At 42.0% G+C, this 22,981-nt stretch overlaps 1 protein-coding gene across 1 annotated transcript in view; it reads left to right on the plus strand.

The window, feature by feature from the left end:
* RBL2 (RB transcriptional corepressor like 2) overlaps nt 1-15,925 on the plus strand; it is a 910,854-nt gene extending 894,929 nt beyond the window's left edge. The window contains exon 24 of the mRNA XM_044082019.1: nt 13,181-15,925. Within this exon, the coding sequence (XP_043937954.1) occupies nt 13,181-13,351 (171 nt within the window). The 3' untranslated portion in view covers nt 13,352-15,925. The remainder of the gene's footprint in view (nt 1-13,180) is intronic.
* Nucleotides 15,926-22,981: the final 7,056 nt, after the last annotated feature.

Raw genomic sequence — 22,981 nt, forward strand, 5'->3', positions numbered from 1 at the left:
ATCTATACCTTTCTATCCTATACAACCTTTGTGGTGTATTTGCTTGTAACTGAACGTATTGTTTTTATTTTATATATATGTTTTATTAGCAATATGTATTGCCTACCTACTTGGGGGCACCTGACATCTGGGGCAAGACAAACTTAAGAAAATGGCATCGGATGCATCTTATATACTCCTGGCGCACTGACATCAGGGAAGAAGTGACAGCAACCGATGCCGGACCAAGACTTTGGAATTCGGGCTGACTGCGGGACCGCCTGCCGGCAGGATAACCCAAGTGTAATGACTGCAGCAGTGTGAACACTTGAACATCTACATTTATGGTAGGTACAAAACTGTACTTTCCCTAACTTCTGGACATGGTTAGTCTTGCCTGTAGAGTCTCTGTCCCCTTTGGGAACAGACACATCAGTAGCTTCCAGAACATCCTCCCAGGTTTCATTGTGTGCCAAAGAAATGTCTGACATGGAAGCTGTTGTAACCAAAGTGACTGCCACTCGATGTCTGTATAAAGCTTGTGGCTTTAACTTGTAAACAGGAGTCATCTCTTCTGTTGCTTAGAGCAAGACAGCTGCTTTATTGACTGGTTGGTGCACTGCAGCTGCTCCTCCAAAAGAATTCACACATCTAAATTGTTGACCCCATGATGCTGCTTTTTTCTGAGATGTTCAGACATTTGATCAACACATTTGCCATTATGCAGGTCTTATAGACCTGTACCTCTGCCCCCCAGAACCACTCTCTCTCTCTGCCTTACAGCATTTCAGGAAGCCAGCTTAGAATTGTTTCCTAATGTAGCAAAATTTTCAACAGGCTACCACCCAGCCCCTTCACTTCTGCAGCCTGTAAAGACAAAATAGGGTTCTTCCCTCAGGAAGAATGAGATTCTTCCTCAGAAGGCAAGTAACTGTTGCTCCACACATTTCAAATGCCCTCACCTCTTGGATTTCACTTGGGCAAAATGGAGAGCATTTCTCTTCCCTTAGGTTCACCTTCCAAGAACTTTGGGTAGATCCTTAATCTCATGAGGGAATATTATATATGAGAGTCTATGGAGATGTGCAAGACCAAGAGGAGAACCTGGGCCTTCTAGATTTGGATAAGCTGAAACTCGGTTAAAGTATATCCAGTATTGGAAGCCTTTGAAAATGCTCTAATGCAATATTTCTTTTAAATTCATAGCTATCCCACCCTCCCAAAAAAAATGACAGATTTTTACAAAGTGTGGTATGCTTTGTAGTACCTATTGTGAATCTGGCTGTGGTTTCTCTTGATGCAGCCAGGGTCTGTATGTGGTTGACATGGCCCAACATCCTCCCAAGTGATAGTGACAGCAGGATTATTACCCTTTTTGTGAAGGCTTTGCATCTGCTACCCTCACCTTCTGGGTTGTAAAAGCTTGCTACAGATCACCCATCATGCCCCGGGATTCCCACTCATCTTCTCTTAATGTACTGGAAAATATTAGGGTTCAACCAAACACCCTAATAATGGGCGATTTCAACTATCCCACAATTAACTGGGAAAACTACTCATGTACCAACTCCTTCGCTCAGCGCTTTCTGGAATTCATAAACTCCAATGCCCTGGATCAACTTATCCACACCCCCACCAGGGGCAACAATATCCTAGATCTAATCATTACCAATATGAGTGACCAGTGTTCCACACCTGAAGTCAACGCCTTATTGGTCCGATCCGAACATAAGCTAATTACCCTAGATATCCACATCCTGCCTCCACCCTCCATTAATGAAACCATGGTAGAAAATTTCTCCAAAGCCAACTTCATGCTTTAAGACAGAAGTGGTGAACTTCATGACACCCATGCAGATGGACAATACAGTTACAACTACTGAATCCTACACAATTGCACTTTATAAGCACTTACATGAGTGCATGGATCGTGCTATCCCAAACAGAACCAAGACGCTATCCTCCAAAAAAGGAAGCCAATCTGGTGGTCCACTGCCATAAACAAACTGTACAACAGAAGGAAGAAACTCTTGCAAAAGGGAGTAAAATCCCACGAGTGGAGGAGCTCCCTGGTCAGCCTCAGTAAGAAGCTGTGATCCCTGATAAAATCCTCCAAAGCTAGTTACAAAAACAAAATCACCACTGATTCTAAAGACAACCACAAAGCATTCTATAGCTATGTCAAGAATCTCAGTGACAACACTCAGATCTGCTCTGAGTTACAGCACAATGGCACTAAATATACAGACCCAACTGATATTGCTAACATCCGGGCAGATAGGTTCAGTACTAACTTTACCCCCCTCTCACCCCCTAGGTTCAGTGCTAACTTTACCCCCCTCTCACCCCCTAAAGAGCCCATCTCTATACCGGAAGAATGCAAAATTCCTGTAATCACGGCTGCACAGGAAAGAACCACACTGTTCAAAGCCAAGAACACAGCATGCATGGGACCAGACAACATCCCAGGCTGCGTTCTACACGAACTACAGAACGAACTGTCACGCTACCCAAGTACCATGTTCAATCAGCCTCACCTCAGGCTTTGTGCCTGCTGAATGGTGCACAGCAATGGATGTTAAGTTGTCAATCTCGCCTTCATTCTTGCTTGATGGGTTCGGAGCCGATCCCTCGGCTCCGACTCGGCACTTGCTAAGCTCGAGAGTCACTTTTACCAGCTCGAGGCAGCCCCATATCCCATGATGCAAGGCGGTAAGTACCCAGATCTCGTTTGCCGCTTCACTTAGGAGGTCTTCTTTTTACCAGCTCCTGGTAAGTTGTTCACTTTTGTGAGATTTAAGCCCCTTTTTCAGTAAAAAACCTTTTATTGATAGTTTTAAGTTTAATTTGTACCTTTTCTGACAGAAAATCCCTGTCTCCTTTAATTTTTTGTTAGTCAAACTTTTCCCTATCCCATCCCCCCCCTGTTAGGGTGTGTGTGTTGGTTTTATAGAATACCTTTTGGTATTTTATTTAAGTTAATTTTGACTGGTGTGTGTGTGTGTGTTTTTTCGGCACCATGTCAAAGGAGAGGGTCTCAGGTTTTAAGAAGTGTGACTCGTGCTGTCAGAAGATGTCTCTGACAGACGGTCACACTTCTTGCCTGTATTGTCTGGGCCCTCTTCACCTGCAGGACTCCTGTGCTATTTGTCATTCCTTCAGCCAGAGAGTCCTGCAGGAGAGACGTAATAAGCTGATTCTTAGGGGCCTTCTTAAGCCGGAGGGCTCTCCGGCTAAGTCGGCTCCACCTAAATCAGCAAAATCTTCCAAGGCCCAGGCTTCTGTATCTAAGCCTGCGGCCTCGGCTCCGACTCGTTTCGAGTCGAGATCGGCTCCGGCTGGAGCCGATTCTAGCTTAAAGCCTTCGGCGCCGATGGCTATCGGTGCCGAATCTGTAGTGCCCACTTCGATGTCGGCTCCGATCGGTTCCGACACCCATGTGGCACAGGCATCGGTGTCGGCTCCGATCGGCTCCGACACCGTTACTTTGGTGGCTGTATCGGCTCCGAGAAGTCGGCTCCGACAGGATCTATAATATCGGCTCCGATGGCTCTTTCCAGGAAGAGATCGAGGTCTCCTTCCTTGGAGCCGATACTTTCGGCTCCGGCTTCACCTCTTCTATCGGAGCGGAGCCATCGGAGCCGATCTTCAAGGTCTTCCAGACTGTCAGATCATGACCTTGAGAGAGTGGTCAGTAGATTACTTAAGTCACAGGTACTGGCCCAAATGTTACACAGTCCGTCTCAACAGACGACTGTTGCTCCACACCCCGTTACAGTTCCTCCTTCAACTCTACCCCAGAGCTTGGAGTTGGAGTCTTCGGGAAGGGTTACTGCTACGGCTGAAGGACGGATACCCCCTTCTGTTCCTTCAGCCTCTACTCTTATCTCCTCTTCGAGACCTTCCTTAGAGGGATTCGGTGGTCGGGCTTCCATGGTCTCCTCCGAGGGGGTGAGTGGCATCGAACCCTTGTCCGAACCCGCTCTTCCCCTTGGAGCCTCGGCCTTGGTGAGCTCGGCTCCGACATCTGCCTCGGAGACTTCCCTTTCGGTGGCCCCTGGAGTTCCTAGCTCTTGAGCGGGTTCTCTCGGACCTGCCTGGGAGGGAGCATTCGAGGTGATGAAGAGTGTACTGGCCACTGGTATCAGTCAGCAGTCTGTTCCCGTAGCTCCTCCCTCTATAGTACCGGTTGACATCTCTGCCACTTCTCTTGCTACAGGACCCAGAGATCCTCCGCCTCAGGTTTCCCCATTGGGAATTTCCCCTCTTCCGAGGATTCTCCTGATGTTTCGGGAGATCCTCCTAGGAAGAGGACTTGTAAGAGGAAGCATGTAGACTCCCGAGTCTGTCACTTCAGATACTGACTTTGATGAGTCAGAGGGATCCCCTAGATCCCCCTCTGAGGATGTCTCCTTCTCAGACATCCTAGAACTTCTGAAACAGAGGGGAAACTGGCCCACCAACAATCCCTCTGAGGATGAGTCAGTATACCTAGAGGCGTTTGGATCTCGGCCCTCCACCTCCTGGGTGTCTCCGCCTTCGACCCCTTATGCAGGTTATTGCACGAAGGCGTGGGCAGCTCCTGACTCTGTAGAGCCAGTCCCTAGGAGGCCTTCAAAATTTATCACTGCCCCGTGTGACAAAATTCCTTACTAAGGGTGTCCCCGCTGATGCCATGGTGGTGGCTGCGGCCACCAAAAAGGAACTTGCAGATCCTTCCGTGCCCGTCCATCCTCCTAATAAGGACTCTAGGACCATGGATAGGTACGGTAAGCGGATGTTTTCCTCAGCGACCTTTGCTATGCTCGCTGAATTACCTATGTCACTTCACCAGACTCCAGAGGGATATCCTGAAGGAGCTGGGAGAAGTAGTTCAGGATCCTACAGCTGCAGGAGCTCAAGAAAAAATTGCTTCTCAGCTAGGAACCCTCAATTCCATTGCAAACTCCTCCATGCGGCTAATATCTTATGCTGCGGATGGAGCGAGTAGAGCCGCAGGCACAGGTGTGGCTCTTAGACGCCAAGCCTGGATGCGGCTATGTGATTTTGCGGATCCCTTTAAGGCATCCTTCACAATTCTCCCTTTGATGGGTCAGCTTTGTTTGGCCCTCAGGTGAAGGAAACCTTGACCAGGTGCGAGCAGGACGGCAAGACTCTTTCTGCTGTTGGAGTCCGTTTTCCACCCCTTCTAGGCCTTATCCCAAAGGACAGAAGGGTGGGAAGATGTGGTTCCGTAAATCCCAAGGAGTCACGCCGGATTCACGTGGTCAGTTTACCCCTAGAGGCAGAGGGGGTAACAACAACAGACGCCGCTCTAGAGGCAGAGGGGGTCTGAAGAACCAGGGAAACAGGGAGCCTCTCTCTGACAAGCCCTTTCAGCATCCCTGAGGTGTTGCCCGGCTGTCCCTCCTTGGAGGCAGTCGGGGGAAGATTATCACTGTACCCAGAAGCCTGGCATTCCCTCACTCAAGACAGATGGGTACAGTCGATCATATCCAAGGGTTACATAATTCCTTTTGAGGAAAGTCCCTTCCCGTCAAGTTCCCTTCCAGATGTACCACCCGGTCTAAGGGAGATTGCAGAGTCAGAAATCGCAAAACTACTGCAAAAAAGAGCCATTCAGCCAGTTACAATAGACCATTCAGAGCCGGAATCTACTCAAGGTTCTTTTTGGTCCCCAAAAAGACGGGAGACTGGAGACCAATATTGGATCTCAGCAGACTCAACAAGTCTGTCAGGAAGACAAGATTCCGAATGGTCACTCTTCAGTCAATTCTGCCCTTCTTACAGAAGGACAACTGGATGTGCTCAATAGATCTTCAGGATGCGTACTATCACATCAAAATTCACAGACGCTCCAGGAGATTTCTCCGCTTTCAGCTGGGGTCCAGTCATTTCCAGTTCAGAGCCCTGCCCTTTGGTCTCACTACAGCCCCCAGAGTGTTCACCAAATGCATGGCAGTGGTCACAGCTCACCTGAGACGTCAAGGATTCCAGGTGTTTCCGTATCTCGACAACTGGCTCCTGTCAGCCACCACCAGGCATCAGCTTATACAAGCCAGGGATTACACAATAGACCTTTGTTCTCATTTGGGCATCTCAATCAACTTCGAAAAGTCATCCTTATCGCCCTGCCAGTCTATTACCTTCATAGGCGCAAACTTAAACACTGTTCGGATGTCAGCTACCCTTACAGAAGAAAGAGTTTCAGACATTCAGACTCATGTCAGGATCATTCTGGCCAGCAAGAAAATACAGCCCAGAATGGTTCTAAAGGTATTAGGTCTCATGGCTGCGGCCATTACTCTTCTTCCCCTGGCTCGATTCTACATGCGCCTTCTTCAGTGGATGCTGTTCACACAGTGGTCATACCAGCAACTTCCAATGCGTCACCAGATTCTGGTGACACAGACATGCAAAGAGCATCTTGCTTGGTGGATCACATCGTCTCAGGTTCACCAAGGCAGGTACTTTGTACCTCCATCCCCGATAGCCACTGTCACCACGGATGCCTCCCTGATCGGGTGGGGGGGTCATTATCAGGGCAGGATGGTTCATGGGGCGTGGCAACCGTTCGAGTACCATCTGCACATAAATGTCCTGGAGATGAGAGCAGTGCTTTTAACGTTGCAAGCCCTCAACGACTTTCTTCCCGTAGGGACAATTGCAGTCCACACAGACAACATGTCTGTAGTTTGGTATATCAACAAACAGGGCGGAACCAAGTCCTACCCCTTGTGTCGAAGCGCTCAGACTTTGGCAATGGGCGATCTCCTCTCATCGGTTTCTGGTAGCAACGCATATCCCTGGGAAAACCAACATTATAGCGGACAGATTGAGCAGAGCTATCCTCATGCCTCACGAGTGGTCTCTCAAGCAATCTATAGCGGAAGAGATTTTTCTGGAATGGGGTTGTCCATGTTGCGATCTTTTTGCTACTCCCCAAAACAGCAAATGTCCAGACTTCTTCAGCCTCTTCCCTCTATCAGGCCATCCCCCCAGAGACGCTCTGACCCAGGATTGGCCCCAGGGACTTCTTTATGCCTTCCCTCCATTTCCTCTGATCCCTCAGGTGATCCAGAAAGCTACCGTTTTGAGAGCCAAATTGATTCTCATTGCCCCTTACTGGCCTCGACAAGTTTGGTTCCCGTTCCTCCATCATCACCTTTTGGTGCAGCCGTGGCATCTGGACCCAGTGCCAGATCTTCTGATTCACCAATCCGGTCAGTTGCACCGGTCAATCCCTTCTCTCAACCTCACAGCATGGTTGCTCCACTTCCTTCCTTAGCCAGGCTTCCTTTGATCTCTAATCCAGTTAGAGACATCATAGTAGCTTCACTAAAATCCTCTACCAGGAGGATTTACACAAGCAAATGGAAACGTTTCTCTTATTGGGCTAAGGCCCAAAATATTGATCCTTTTACTGCCCCTGTTCAGGCAGTTCTGGACTTCTTAGCAGAGATTTTTCATGCAGGCTCCTCTTCTTCCACAGTCAGAGTTCAATTGGCTGCTATTTCCAATTTTCATGTGGGGATAGCAGATCATAATATTATGTCCCATAGGCTCTGCAGGGCCTTCTTGAAAGGAATTTTCCTACTAAAACCTCCAATCAGGAATCCTCCTCCTCAGTGGGATCTAAATTTAGTGCTGACATCCTTGATTCTTCCGGCCTTCGAGCCAGCTGTTTCTTGTTCCCTGAAATATCTTTCTTGGAAAACGTTATTTCTAGTGGCTATTACATCTGCCAGGAGGGTGTCTGAACTTCATGCTCCTTCGGTTCGACCCCCCTATTTGGTTTTTCACAAAGACAGAGTATCTTTGAGAACTAACCCAACCTTTTTACCTAAGGTCGCTTCAAAGAACAATTTGAATCAATCCATTGATCTCCCGGTATTTTTCCCTAACTATTCAGATAGAGCTGAACAAAAGCTACATTATCTTGATGTCCATCGTCAACTTAGATATTATTTGGACAGAACAAAAAAATTTAGAAAATCTGATCAACTTTTTGTTTCCTATGCGGATAATAAAAAAGGCCTTCCTGTTTCTAAAGTGACTTTGTCCAGATGGCTTTCTTCGGTCATCTCTGAAATTTATACGCTCAGGGGAAAACAGCTGTGCTCAAAACCTAAAGCACATTCAACTAGGAGCTTAGCTACTTCTACAGCTTTTCAAGCTAGACTTCCTTTGGACACTATTTGTGCAGCGCCACTTGGGCTACTCCTCACACTTTTGTTTCCCATTACAAATTGGACTTGGCCTCCAGGGACAGAGCCAGTTTTGGCTCTACAGTCCTCAAGAGTTTGTTCCATTGAGCCACCCAGGATAGAGGTGCTAGGGACGCGGTCCCATCAAGCAAGAATGAAGGCGAGATTGACAACTTAACATTAAGAAGTTATGTACCTACCATAACGTTCCATGTTAGTTGTCTTCTCGCCTTCTTTCTTGACCTCCCTCCTTCCCCCTGGCCTGGACAGACCTTGTATAAGAAACTATTATGCTAAAGACCATTCAGACCTGGTCCTTTTTCCATCTGTAAGTTTCTTTCTTCCTTTGGGAAGTATTTTATGCTTGGTGCTATTGCCCTTTGTCAGCAAACGAGATCTGGGTACTTACCGCCTTGCATCATGGGATATGGGGCTGCCTCGAGCTGGTAAAAGTGACTCTCGAGCTTAGCAAGTGCCGAGTCGGAGCCGAGGGATCGGCTCCGAACCCATCAAGCAAGAAAGAAGGCGAGAGAAGACAACTAACATGGAACGTTATGGTAGGTACATAACTTCTTATTATCCCACTCCATAAGGGGGGAGTCACCACGGACCCTGGGAACTGCCACCCCATTAGCCTGACAAGCCTGGTCTGCAAGGCCATGGAACGTATCATCATGGAACTTATAAACAAAGACATTGGTAATCTCCAAACTCTGGATCCCTCCCAGTTCAGGTTTGTAAAAGGCAGATCATGTCTCCTAAACCTGATAGACTTCTTTGAAGCAGTCACCAAAGCCGCAGACAAAGGTAAGGTGGTTCACACAGCCTATCTAGATCTTGCTAAGGCTTTCGACACCATCCCCCTCTCTAATATAATCTCTGGAATTATAGATACTCACTAAACTAGGTATAAATCCCTATGTCACAAGATGGGTTGCCACCTGGCTCACTGACAGAACCCACACTGTAAAAGTAGCAGACTCCAAATCCGACTTCAGACCAGTGACAAGTGGAGTACCACAGGGTTCAGTCCTGGGTCCTCTCCTGTTTGGTATCTACTTCTCTGAAGTACAGGCTAACAGAGAAGGTCTTTGGCTAATGAAGTTCGCAGATGACTGCAAACAAGGAGCCATAATCGAAACTCCTAACGATGTGAACATCCTATGAAAGGGCCTCACTGAGACAGATGCCTGGTGTCAAAGCCATGGCCTCTAGCTCATTGCCAAAAAGTGCATTCTTATCCCCTTTGGTAAAAACTCTGTACCCATGAGCTACCACATAGGTGTGGTAGTCTAACACCGAAAGTGTGATAAGAGACCTTGGAACACAGGTAGACAGTAATCTCTCTTTTGATAATCACATTGCCACAGTAGTCAGGAAATCCTTCTATGTGGCACACCTCATCACAAAAGGTTTCTCATCCATAAAAAAAGAGGTCATTGTTCCCCTCTACTCATCACTCATTAGACCCATTATAGAGTACAACGCCCCTTTTGGTATGTACCTCACAAGACATCTACAACTGGAAAGGCTGCAGAAATACCTCACAAAGAGGATTACCGGCCTCAAACAGATGCCCTACGCAGACAGTCTCAAAAAACTCCAGCTTTACTCCTTCGCATATCACCTACTCAGAGGTGATCTCTGCCTAACATACAAAGCTATGTCAAACCCAGAGCTGTTGGACATGTTGCACTTAAAGATATCCCAATCCCTCCAAGCTTCACGCTCTAGGGACTTAAACCTTGTCACCACAATAAACAGAACATGCCGGAGGGATGGATTCCTATCCCAGAGACTTCCCATACTCTGGAATAAACTACCTATATCAAACAAAGCTCCTCATTAGCACTCTTCAAGAAAAATCTTGATGATTGGATGGGAAATAGGAAATTTACCCCGGGGATCACTTCTGTGGCTCTGATCGACAGTGGCACAAGAAAATAATTTTCTTGGGTGGCAAAAGCCATGGTACCTTTTTGGCTGGGCTTGTATAGGCCCCAGGGCCGATAGCCTAGTACCTACCTATGAACCCAGCTCATCTCCGTCGTACAGAAGGATAAAGCCTTGACTGGTACACAGAAGACGTGCTTTTGAATAGTGGCTTGAGTTCTGGAGGAGCTGGTGTGGAAGTAAGTGGACATTACTGACCTGCCCATCCTGGTGGGAGAGGTCAGTCAAGTCACTGCAGTACCAGTGTTAGTGCATACTGGTGCCCTATGCAGCCCCAGATTAGGGACATATGCTTGACATCAAGCTGGCGATGGTAGCCTGTACTGTACATGCATGGAAGTCCATATGCATAGATGGGTGGCACTGTAAGTCCACACAGTGACAGAGGCAAGCATATCAGCTGTCAGGGGTGGAGTTAAGTTAACTAAAAGTGCCCCTGAGCCCCATCACAAAGAATGCCACAGCTGTGAGGGGGGTGGAGATTGGTAGTGATGTCTAAAATAATGACAAAAACACTAAGTTAAAAAAAATGAATTTCAACCTTTAAAACAGCTGTGATTTAGATCAAGATAAAATTAATTTGCTTTGCGATTTTATGGAATTGGTTTTGCATAATAACTACATATTTTTTGAAAACCATTTTTTCTGCAAGCAAAAGGTGTTGCCATGGTTGCAGTTTCTGCGGTCATCTATGCCAGTGCAGTTATGACTACCTGGGAGGAGAAGTTTTTGTTTAACAGTAGCTTCAAAGAATCCTGGACCAACTACACTAGGTACCAGGATGACATTTTTCTCCTGTGGACATGGCAAAAGGAGACCATTTTGAGTTTCAAAGAATACATCAACAGCTGTATTGGTTTTCTAAAATTTTCATTTGAGGTGAATGACCTAGCTATTGCGTAGCTGGATGTGGCACTTGGAAAGGACACCAATGGGTGTTTGGTGTCTAAAATATATAGGAAGCCCACGTATTCAATTTTTTTTTTTACATTTTGAAAGTAATCCCTCTCTCCAACAGAAAAAGGCAGCTTTAAAAGGAGAGTTGTTTCGGGTAGCACAAATGGCATCATCATATGAAGACTTTGTGGAAGAATGTTTTTTATTAAAATCCATGTTTTTGGACATGGATATCCTGAAGCCTTTGTCGATTCATCCATAGATGAAGTCATGATTAAAAGACAGAACAATGTATATGTGCCTATTTTAAAACCACAGTTGATGCCCTCTAAGTAGGCTGGAGGTTATTTAATGGGGGGCCTGAAGTAATGATGCGAATAAGTGGAACTGCTTCGGCTCTTATTGATACATACAAGAGTTCCTTTATCACCACTTTTTATTTAGACCAAGCAGAGGTTAGAATAATAACTATGAAAAAATGGGTAATTATTAGGGAAGATCATGAGTTGGCTAGCAAGTTAGGAGACAAGCCAACAATAATTTTCAGGAAAAGTAAAAACTTAAAAAGATTTCCTGGAAATGCCTGTTAATTCTTCCTCAGACAATCAAGATGTTACCATGAAAAAATGTGGGGTTTGTAGAGCTTACCCCTATATAAAATATACCCAGACAGTTATCATTGGGAAGATGTATCAAATGCAAGGTAATTATAAATGTAATACAAAGAGTGGTGTATGCAGCCCTATGCGAGTCTTGCATGTGGGCAGGACAGAAAGAGGATCAAAAGATAGGATAAAACATGTATACAATTTCTAAAGCACAAGAAACAAATGCTTTGGCTAGGCACACTAAATTGCATCCAGCACAGTTTTAAATTCATTGTTTTGGAGAAGTTGATTGAAAAGCCAAGGGGTGGTCCCTTGGGGTTGCATTTGGACAAAAAGGAACTGCTGTGGCAATTGAAATGTAATCCAAGTGCAAGTTCAGGCTTAAATGAGTTATCTATTCACCCAGTTTTGAGTGTTTCTACACACACACACACACACATATATATATATATATATATATATATATTTGTTAATTATTTTAATGGCTGTTTAGTCATTTTTCATCTTTTTAAGTGGTTCTGTTAGTATTATGTGATGTATTTTACAATGCTTATAATTGTATATAGATGTGATACACTGGAAGTCACATGATGATGGGATATGTTTGAAATGTGGACTATTCAAGTGAATCTCATCTGATGAAGTTTGTTTATTACAGACAAAAGTGCTAATTGTGGTTGTTTTAGTGAATAAAGTTGGACTAGTTGCCGTTTCTGGGTCCTGACACTTTTTATTGTGAATTTCAACAGTTTTCATAAGGAGTTCCCGCACAGTGATAACCGGTGTGCAAACTTGTGTATGGGATGTTTCTTCTTTTCTTGGACTAGTGGAGTAAGTTGATATCGGTACTTGCTTAATGAGATCCTGCACTCATTCTTTCCACCATTTCAACCAGTCACATGAACACTATGTTAATGGTGGCTACTTTTTAGTCAAATTTCTTAATTTCCATTTCTGAGATGCCAGCATTCTAACAATAACTTCATAAAACCAGTATCTCCTTTCATACCATTCCCAAATTCTTAGACAGGTAGTGTCAAAATAAACCCTTAAGCTGCATTTCTCTAAACGTGGATAACTGTTCAGTGTAAGTTAGATAATTACTAGAGTGCCATAACTAAGTTCTCTTGAAAACTGTTTTAACTTTTAGTCAGATAATGACAAGCAACGTTTAACTCTAATTTCCAGCTTAGCTGGGATGTTACAGTCACTACAAGTTAGTAAAGAAAATAGTACCCGAGTTTTTCATTATATTGAAAGAAACAGGATTAGTACTGCTTGTGTTTTTAGAACATAGTAAACTAATGCATTCTGTATTTTCTCAGTTTAGGATCTGCTGTCTTTTAAGATACACAGGTTATGTTTGCACACCACCAGTACAGCCAGTTTATTTGTGAGAGTTACCACTGTAGATTTTTTTTTTTTTTTTTTTTTAAGTAAAGTACAAGTTTTGCTTGCTTTTTAATTAATTTTATTTCAGTTTATGGAGGAGTTAGCTGCTAAATGTAAGTTTTATTCTCCATTCTCATATTTCAGATGCTGAAAGACATTAACAACATGATCAAGAGTGGAGAGACACCAACCAAAAAACGAGGTATTCTTCTTGAGGATGGAAGCGAATCTCCAGCAAAAAGAATATGCCAAGAAAATCAATCTGCCTTAATGAGAAGACTGCAGGATGTAGCCAATGACAGAGGCTCTCACTGAGCCAGCCACGTGTCTACACATGAACCCTGCTTTATTCTTACTTTTTAACTTGCACACGCCTCCTTTTCAGATGTAAAGCAACATCTGAAAAATACTACAAGATGGCTAACTTGGAAGGAGTGTCCCTAGAGTGGGCTTTGCTGACATTCATTAGCGAACATGTAATCCTTTTCCTAGTTATGCATTTACTGCTTAATACCACTCGGCACTTTTTTCCTTTTGGTAAAAACTGCATTAGTTTCATTCAGCACATTTGATGGTAGTTTAAAGTAGTATATGTTTTTCTGCCACTGGATTTCGCAAGGAAATAAGAATAGTGGCTATTGGGAGCAACTATTTTTCAAAATACAAATAACTAGTCTGCCCAGTAGTCCCTGTTTTGAACAAAGCCTGGTCATAATTTACAAAGGTAAAGCGTGCATCTCACAACCAACAGGAAAGAGGTGATTTTATTTGGTGCACTTTGCCTGTGCACTAGGCCATGGGATCCTCAGAGCACTGGACAGCAACACCAAAATAGAAATTTACAAGTTCTGCTCAAATCTGTCCTTGGAGCGTCCAGGGCACATATTTTTATATTCTGCTTTGTATTTATAAGAGAGTTCATAGGTCTCACCTTTTTTATTTCAGCCCTTCATAAGCAAATTTTTTTATATTATCTTTCTGAGGATGGAAAGTATTAATTGGACAAACATAGCAAATGAAGCATGTATATCATTTGTTAATGTGCATTAACATCAGTCCTTGATTCAACTAAAAATGAGTATATATCTTTTTTTTTTTTAAGACACTGAACTCATTTGCTAGAAACCTACAGGTGTTGCACTGTCATTACTTTGAAGAAAATATTCACTTTTGTATAGTTTTGCTGCAGAGCATTATATAGTCAGTGTAGCATTTTAACTGGAATTTAGTTTTGCCCATTTCTGTCTCATAAGTACTTATCTGTTATAGCTCCGTAAAATTTGTTTTATCCTGTGTTTTTTTTTTCACTCACTTTACCAGAGACACAGCTTCTGTGTTTCCTTTTTTATTCATATCAATATATATATATTTTTTCAAAACAGGTAACATTTGATGATACTAAAGTTATGTCATTGTTGTATGTTTTTGTTTTCAGATGTCCAAGGCTGGAGTACGACTATGCTTGTTTTTTTTTCCCTAGTGTAAAGATGGAATTTATTGTGGATGTCTTTGTTAACAGCTTGGTAAGAAAACTGTTAATGGACCATCCTGCAGCTACACTAGGCTTTTCCCCTGGCCAGATTGTAAGTTTTTCTGGCACGTTTTTAGAGTATTTGTTGTAAGCAGACTAGTGAGTGCCCACATGGAGTGAATTATCTTTGAGCTTCACTGTTGCTTAAAAATCAGAAATAGAAAAAAAAGTGGAACTTATTACTATACCAGTTAACAAGCTAACAAATTAATAGAAGAAAGTTAAAGCTTTCATAATGCACAAGTCCTTTTTAATCCTACAAGGTTAGTGCCAGATGAAGGCTAATTCACTTGGGCACTTTAATTCATTTAGTCCACTGAAAATTGTTTTTTTTTTTTGCTTGTCCATATCCATTGTATGTGGATGCATGGGTAATGCTTGTATGAGAGAATTTTTTTTCCTTATCTTAATAGGTCAGCCAACTAACTTTTATTATTATTACGGGTGGCAGACAGTGACCATATGCATATCCCTTCTGTTTTTATTCTTCAGGACAGTAGCCCACATTTAGCTCAGTTGAGGGATCAGAACAGTCTTAACACCTTTATTAAATTATCACTCAAGACATAGGGCAAGATTCTAAAAGAGCTGCTCTCAGTGTAAGCCTACCCTGATCCCAAAAGACTTGCTGTCTGTGTAGGTGACTTACTTCGGTGTAAGGCCCGTCTATAAACAGGCTTATACCAGGGACCAGATTCCAAAAGACCTGCTCTCAGTGTAAGTAAATGGTTACTTAGAGTAAACATTTTGGAATTAAGCCCATCAATACACATATACCTTAATAGAAAACAAACCATAACAACTTTTTTCATTTACATACATTATACATTAACTATATGGGTTCTTTCTTTATAACTGTTGTCAAGTCTAGTACTACATGTGCATCAGAACAGTCCTAACTTCTAGTTAACATCCAAATCCCACCTTTTCTTTTTTCTCAGGGGTGGTGTTAGTTGGCTTCTCATGTATAGTCCCATGATAACACTGATACCTGAGCTGGTTTGCTGACACCACAGGTACTTCATATGGTTTTTCCCGTCCTCACCAATCATCTGGTCATCCATTTTGAAAAATTTTAATCAGAAGTAATTTTAACAGCTTAACATACAAGATGTGGCTAGCCTTTTTGTTGCATCATAAAATAGCCAGATGTTTTATGTGCTCTTTAAGAAAATTAATTTATGCTTCTGAAAAATACTTTGTTTCATTTTCCCCATTAGAAAACTTAATTGTAAATAAAATGTAAATAGAGCTAATTTATATATTAAAAAAAGTCATATGGAGAAAATATGATTACTTGTATAATGTGAAGTTTTGTTTTATATGAACCAGTACATGTAATAAAGTTTTGTATTTGAGTGCTTGTACTAATTTTCTCATGTTTTACAACTTTCAGATATGAAAAAAAGAAATATTAAGTTACAGTAGTTATGCAAATGTGTTATCAGACTTGATGGTCCAAGCAAAAAAATGAACACATCTGTGTAAACTTTTATGCATACTTTGGTTGAAAAGCCCATACACCTGTATAAAAAAGTTTTACTGCAATTTCACTTTTTGTAAACCAAGTTGCAGAGGCCTTGCATGTTTGCCTTAATTTGAGAGTTTTTGGCTAGCTTTTGTATCAAAAAAACAAATAGTAATATGGCTGTTTTGTGCATACTGTATCACAGGACTTTCACTCTTATGTGATATCGATAGGATTAACAGCAGTTGGCAAAACAGATTTGCTTGGATGTATCAAGTTTACTACTTCAGAAATTATTTTTCCCCCAATATATAGAGAGAGTCAGAAGATGTAGGTGTGGGATTCTAGAACTACCTGGGTTGTAGAGGACAAAACTCAGCAGCTAAATATATATTTTTGAGATTACGTTTTGCTTAAAAAAAATTGTTTACATCTTAAGACAAGGACATGAATGTCAGCAATCATCTTTGTAAAAACAAGGGAAATTATTATCTTAACTCTGCATATAATCAGTAAACTTTTGCACCCCCACCTCCACCCCAGTAGCCCAATATCGCAGCATTAATTTAAACTTTTCTTTCCAGCCTTTATCTTCTTATAGTGTAAAACCTATTATTTCTTACAACCAAGAAAAACACTTGTTTAAATATTTTCAATATGTACAAAAAAAGACCCACACAGATTTAAAAATACCCTAACTATACCCTATAGAAAAGTGCTTTACAATATAACATGCAGTTTATATATCATGAAATGTTTTTTATACAAATACTAAGAACAAAAATTGTTTTATTTACAAATACTGCTTTTTTTATTTTCATTTAGTGTCCTTCTAAGCATTAATGACAAAGTGGGGTAAGTGTTTTACAGTCCACCATCAAGTTTAACAAAACTCCAGTCTTTCATAGATATTTTTCTTTCAATGCTATATTTCACAAATGTGACAGAGTCTTTATAGTCTCAGCCCTCTAACTCCGCTCACCTACCTTGACAAAACATAACTTCGACATTTGCACCACTCAGCTATCTGTAACTTTAAAAGTAAGCAACATCCCCTGCTTTTCTCATGCAAATAGACATTTGACAAAGTGCAGGGAACCACATGTATATGTGTGTATATATATATATATATATATATATATATATATATATATATATACACACACACATTGAATGTTAGGCATGCTGATTTACAGAATTTTAAAAATGTGTTTTGAAACGGCAGATTCCTGAAAGCAGGATTACAAAGTTAGGCAGCAGTCTTTTATGTACTCTACCCAGAAACCACTTCCACAGAACCTAACACCAGTGTATATGGCAGTGCTTTTAAAAAAATATTCCAGAATGTCAATTCACGACACACCACAAAAAATGGACTGTGGAAATATGCTTTCGTTACAAAGTATTGGATTCTAGTGCTCTGGACTAAAGGTCTTTCTAGGATAGGAAGACCAATACATAGTGCTGAACTCTTAATACCATTTGCTAATTAGTATTCAGTTACCAGCAACATGCCTTTAAGGTTAACATCAAATGAAGGGTTTTCCAAGGCATGTAGCCATTGAGGCCTTTTCCAGAAACAGTCTTGTATCTCAGAATAGTGTGCTTCTTTAAATTCTAACTTTACTTTTGTACTGTACATAATTTATTTTATCAAAATAAAATATCTGAAGCTACACATGCCTTCCTCAATAATTTCAAATGCCTTGCAGGTGTTTTATCTACATTCTTGTAATGACAATACTTTACATGTTCCAGCATTCTCAGTTTTGTCCTGTGACCTTACTTTTATATAAACATATATCCCATATATAACAGTTTCAACATAAGTGAAAGCATCACTTATATGGAATGTATGTTCTTTAATATTACACTTGGTTTCCTTAGACCTATAAAGACATTCTACATACATCAACAGTCCACGGTGCTGTGAAGTACCATTCATTTCCCAGAAAGATGCAGTACATATCTTATCTTCCAAATCTGACTGCATCTAGATGCACTCGTTCTTGCCTGCTTTCACTGCCTGAATGTCATATGCCCATTACCCAGGCCTGTTATACTTATCATTTAGTGTAAGCCTGCCAGATAAGTGACATATAACTTCAATTGGTAAAACTTATTGATGTCAAATACTTATTTTCTGGTAGTCATATGTAACTGATGACATTTGTCCAGCAGTGGTGTGACTGAAAAATATTAAGTGGCCTGGGTCCCCCGGGGCTTAATTTGACATTGTATTGTATATTATGTGATGTATAAGACAGTTTTGCCCACAATGGTCAACTGATGAGCTTTCCTGTTCTGTGTTCCATTTGGCTGCTTTTCCCTTTTTATCGCTGTGTGGAGGAATTTCTCACCATGGCGTCATACACTGAGTTTTTTGGGGCTGCTACCACTTGAGCAAGTACAACCTGTACTACAAAACATAAGGCATCATACAGGGATATACAAGTATATACTTGCCTGATTTGCAAGGAATTCCATCCACAACGAATGGAAGAAGGGATAATCTAAATGCATGGATATGGTGGGACAGTACTAACCAGCTGCTGCAGAGGACCTTCTCACAGTCCATGGGATAGATCGTCTCTGTGTACTGGGTAACCGCTGTAAAGAATTCCTTGAAGTGAAACATTAAATCTTGCTGGAGACCAGATAGTGGTCAAAAGGCAAAAACTCTGAAGGCCAGTTCCTATAACAGGTGCCAAAAGAGGAGCAAATCCTTGATAAATGGTCTTGTAAGTAATACCCAGGGAAGAATGAGCCAATAATCAAGTGGTCATGACACAATCTCTGCAGAAAGGATATTTTTGAAGCAAGTACAGAATAGTCATACACCTAGTGCATTTTCTTCTGGTTGGTTTAATGTTTCATAGGCAAAACAGATTAAAATTAGCAACCATTTGTAAAAGGTCTGCTCAAAATTACAAATCCCTCTTCAAAGGTGACAAAATACCTCATTCTTCTAAGTGTGTGTCTGTAATAGGATTACCCTTCCTTTCACTCCATTTCAACTGTTTGTCTCGGAGGATGCCTTGATTAGTAGTGCATCTGCCTTCAGGGGGTTTTATGTCATGGAGTACCTCCTAGAATTAGTAGCGCGCATGCTTTGTCATATTGTGATGTCATGCACTAGCTACCATGATTAGCAATGCATGTACCTTAATTGGTACTTGTTCATAGGATCTTGGGAGATGCAAGACAACCAAGTCTTGTGACCATTTACACCTTGCTAGTACCCACCCCTTATACAATACATCTTTTTTGATGAGAACTAGGCCAGTCAAGCCAGGGATGAATTTGTGAATACCCATTCAACCATCGAGTTCCCATTTGGGGGAAGATAATGTATCATACTGCTTAATTTATAGTGGGAGTCTATTCCAGAGGTGGGGGAAGGCAGCATCTAATGAACCTCTGTCTACTCCAGTTTATTTGGTGATGAAGATTTAGTTGCCTGCTAAGAAAGGTGTTGCAATAGCAAAGAATAGGGATCAGAGGCACTCTACTAATGTCTGGAAAGTGACTGATTAGGTGGCAGAAAGAAACTATCAGGTTGCAAGGCAAAGACAGAAAGATAAAGATAGACACCCTTCATAAGGGATGCCAGCGACACCCTGCTCACCAGTCCACAGGACATCAAAGGCGGATGGAAGGAGTATTAATAGAAGCTTCTGAATGAAGAAAAACCCACAAAAGTTGTACTGTTCCAGAAACGGACTACAATGGGACAAGGGGAGCCTACCCTAGAAGTAGTAAGAAAAGCATTAAAGAAAATGACGTCAAGGAAAGCAGCAGGTTCAGATGAGGTCACAGATGATATGATAAAGATGCTGGGACAAATGGCTCCTGAGGGTACTCATAGCAGTGTGGAGAGAAAGGTGCATCCCAGATGACTGGAGAATAAGCATACTCGTGCCAGTGTACAAGAACAAAGGGGACATCCACAACTGTGGGCAGTACAGAAGACAAACTCCTATCATATTGCATGAAAGTTCTAGAGAGAGGATGATTGATAAGCAGATACGCAGAGTAGTAGAATGTAAGATGGGAGATGAGCAGTTTGGATTCAGATCAGGATGCAGCACAACTGACCCAATGTTTGCAGTGAGACAGATGGTTGAGAAAAAGCTAGAGATAAGGAAAGAGTCCAACTGGGTATTCCTAGATTTGGAGAAAGCATATGACAATGTTCCAAGAAAGCTGATATGAGCAGTACTGTGGTGGTTCAAAGTCCCAGAAACATTGGTAGAATTAGTGCAGGCTATTTACAAAGACCCAATGACTCAAGTATGAATGGTGTTCGGCCTCACAGAGGAGTTCCCAGTGGGAGTAGGTGTACACCAGGGATCAGCTCTAAGGCCACTGCTGTTCGTACTAGTGGACTACATTAGCAAACAGGTTAGAGGGGACAGATCAACAAAGTTGCTGTATGCAGATGATGTCGCATTACAGGCAGACTCCAGCAAAGTATAGAGCAATGGAGTGCAAAACTGAAGGCACATGGGATGAAATTAAGCACAAATAAGACAGTGGTAACTGGACGATGCAGTGGTGCAGCGGTAGCAATGTCGCCTCACAGCAAGATGTTCTCCGGTTCGATTCTTGGCTGGGGTGCCTTCTGTGTGGGGTCTGCATGTCCTCCCGGGGTTCGTGTGGGTTTTCTCTGTGTGCTCCGGTTTCTTCCCACGTTACAAAGACATGCATCTGGAGCATTTCTCCCCAGGCCTCCGCTGAAAATTTGCGTTGTTCCAAGTCAGACTTTCCAGTAAATAAATGTTAAAATAAAATAAATGGTAATGGCAGCAAACTGGGGAAATCAGAAGCTTAGAATTGAGATAGAAGGGAAGATAATGGAACAGATACATAGCTTCAGGTAGCTGGGAGGGGTGTTGAAGGGAAGTCTAAATGAAGAAGTCAAAGCTGGAATCAGAGGGGCTACAGCCTACTGGCATTGAGGGTCACATGTAGTCTATGACACAAGAATGCCAAAGAAGTTGAAAAGTAAGGTGTACAAGACAGTGGTGTGATGAGTACTACTGTATGGTGCAGAAACCCGGGCAGTAAATGCAGAGCAGATGAAGCTAGAGGTGATGGAAATGAAGTGCCTGAGAAGGGTGGTAGGATGCACTCTATGGGACAGATGAAGAAATGAGGACATAAAAGCGGAAACCAAAGTAGCTCCGATTGCAGAAAAGATCAGAGAACAGATTACGGTGGTTTGGACACACATGCAGAAGACAGTCTGGTGAAGATGATTTGGGACAGACAGGAAGAAGGTAAGAGGAAACTAGGATGTCCAGCAAAGAGGTGGATGGATTGTGTGAAAGGTTTGGGACAGTCAGGCATGAGTGTCAAAGAAGGCAGAAGTGTGGCATTGTATCAAGAGAGATGGTGACTTAACACGATTCATCAACCCCATGTAGAAAAGGGGGGGATGATGATGATGATTCTGCTAGTTGTGTGACTGATTTATGGATTTACAAAATACCCAAGACCAGTGGGCCCCTAAGAGAATGGAAAGAAAGGCATAGCCCCCCCCCCCTTCAGGAGTCTATAAGATACTGAATTGATTTTATTTTTTTTTTAAATTGCCAAATTTGCTAATGAAGCCACTCATAGGTCCCATCAATGCCAATCCCTTAGACAATTCAACTGGCTTGAATTTCCATAACTCCTCCTACTCAACCAACTTACCACTGTCCATAAGCTCTACTACCTTCCTATGAAAACACCTGCCTTGTAACAATTAATTCAACCCTACACACCCTCCAGAAACCTAAGATCAACACACCGGAACCACAAGTGTCAACAAGCATAAAAATGAAGCTGGCAAATCCCTCTTTGCCTGCTGCATTGCAAAAACCTGGAACCTCCTATCCAATCATCTAACCTCAACATCCACAACTTACCTCTTCAAAAAAACATCAAATCCCACTTTATGCAAAACTGGCTATGTTTTGTCTTCCCCAGGCTAGACCAAATCTACTCGCTGCTATTAATACTCTCCCATTGTTCTCAACCTGTAATAGTTATTGATTCAATGCTAGAAAGTAAAGTATTCTCTATTATCATTCCCTATTTGCTCAAATTCTACCAGATACCCAACTGTAACTTATTTCAATCTATTGTTTGAAACTGCATTCAACTAACATGGTGTACTTTTGTGTATGAATATCCTGTACCTTGTGAATGTTAACTAATGTAAATGTAATACTTGTGGAGCTTTTCTCCCCGGGCCTCTACTGAAAATGGACCTGTGTCCAGTCAGAACTTCCCAGTAAACAAATGTAAAATAAATAGCCAGGCATATCGTCAGGCCCCAAGGAGGAAGTATTTTTAGTTTTGGAGGGTGCCTCGGTACATGTTCTTTAGTGATGATGTGGAGGGGTCAGAGGGATTCAGTGTTAAGTGGGCTTTGAATAGTCTTCTGTGGGGTAAAATTCGCACTGAATTTGTAGCATGTTAGCAGTGTCTATGGATCAGAGTAGGTGGCGGCATTATGAATACGTTTAGAGCAGCAATTTTGGGTGTTATTTCTTTCTTTCCTAACATAACTAAAGAAAGACTTGAAATTGTCCTTAGCTTTGGATGCTAAGTTAAGCTTATGGGCTACTTTTTATTTTATCTTTGATGTAAGGGTTTCTTGATCTGTGTCTTAGTCTGCTGTATACTTTATCGAGTTTTTATTTTTCTTGTAGAGTGTATTTTTTTGGTGGACCACCAGAGTGGTTTATGTTTTAAATTTCCCTTTATATTTAGATCTGTTTGCATCTGACGGTTCTATACATTTATCCAAGTGAACACAGAACTCTAAGCTACCTTCTATGGCAGTGCATAGGGTGATGTTTGTTATAAATAAAACATCATATAATTTGATGCGATTAGTATGCTTGAAATCATTAAATTCTGAAGATGATGATTTCCGTAGGTATAGACATTT

The sequence above is a fragment of the Protopterus annectens genome, chromosome 8.part1, assembly GCF_019279795.1.
Source record: "Protopterus annectens isolate FY-2018-M chromosome 8.part1, PAN1.0, whole genome shotgun sequence".
Classification (NCBI taxonomy): domain Eukaryota; kingdom Metazoa; phylum Chordata; order Ceratodontiformes; family Protopteridae; genus Protopterus; species Protopterus annectens.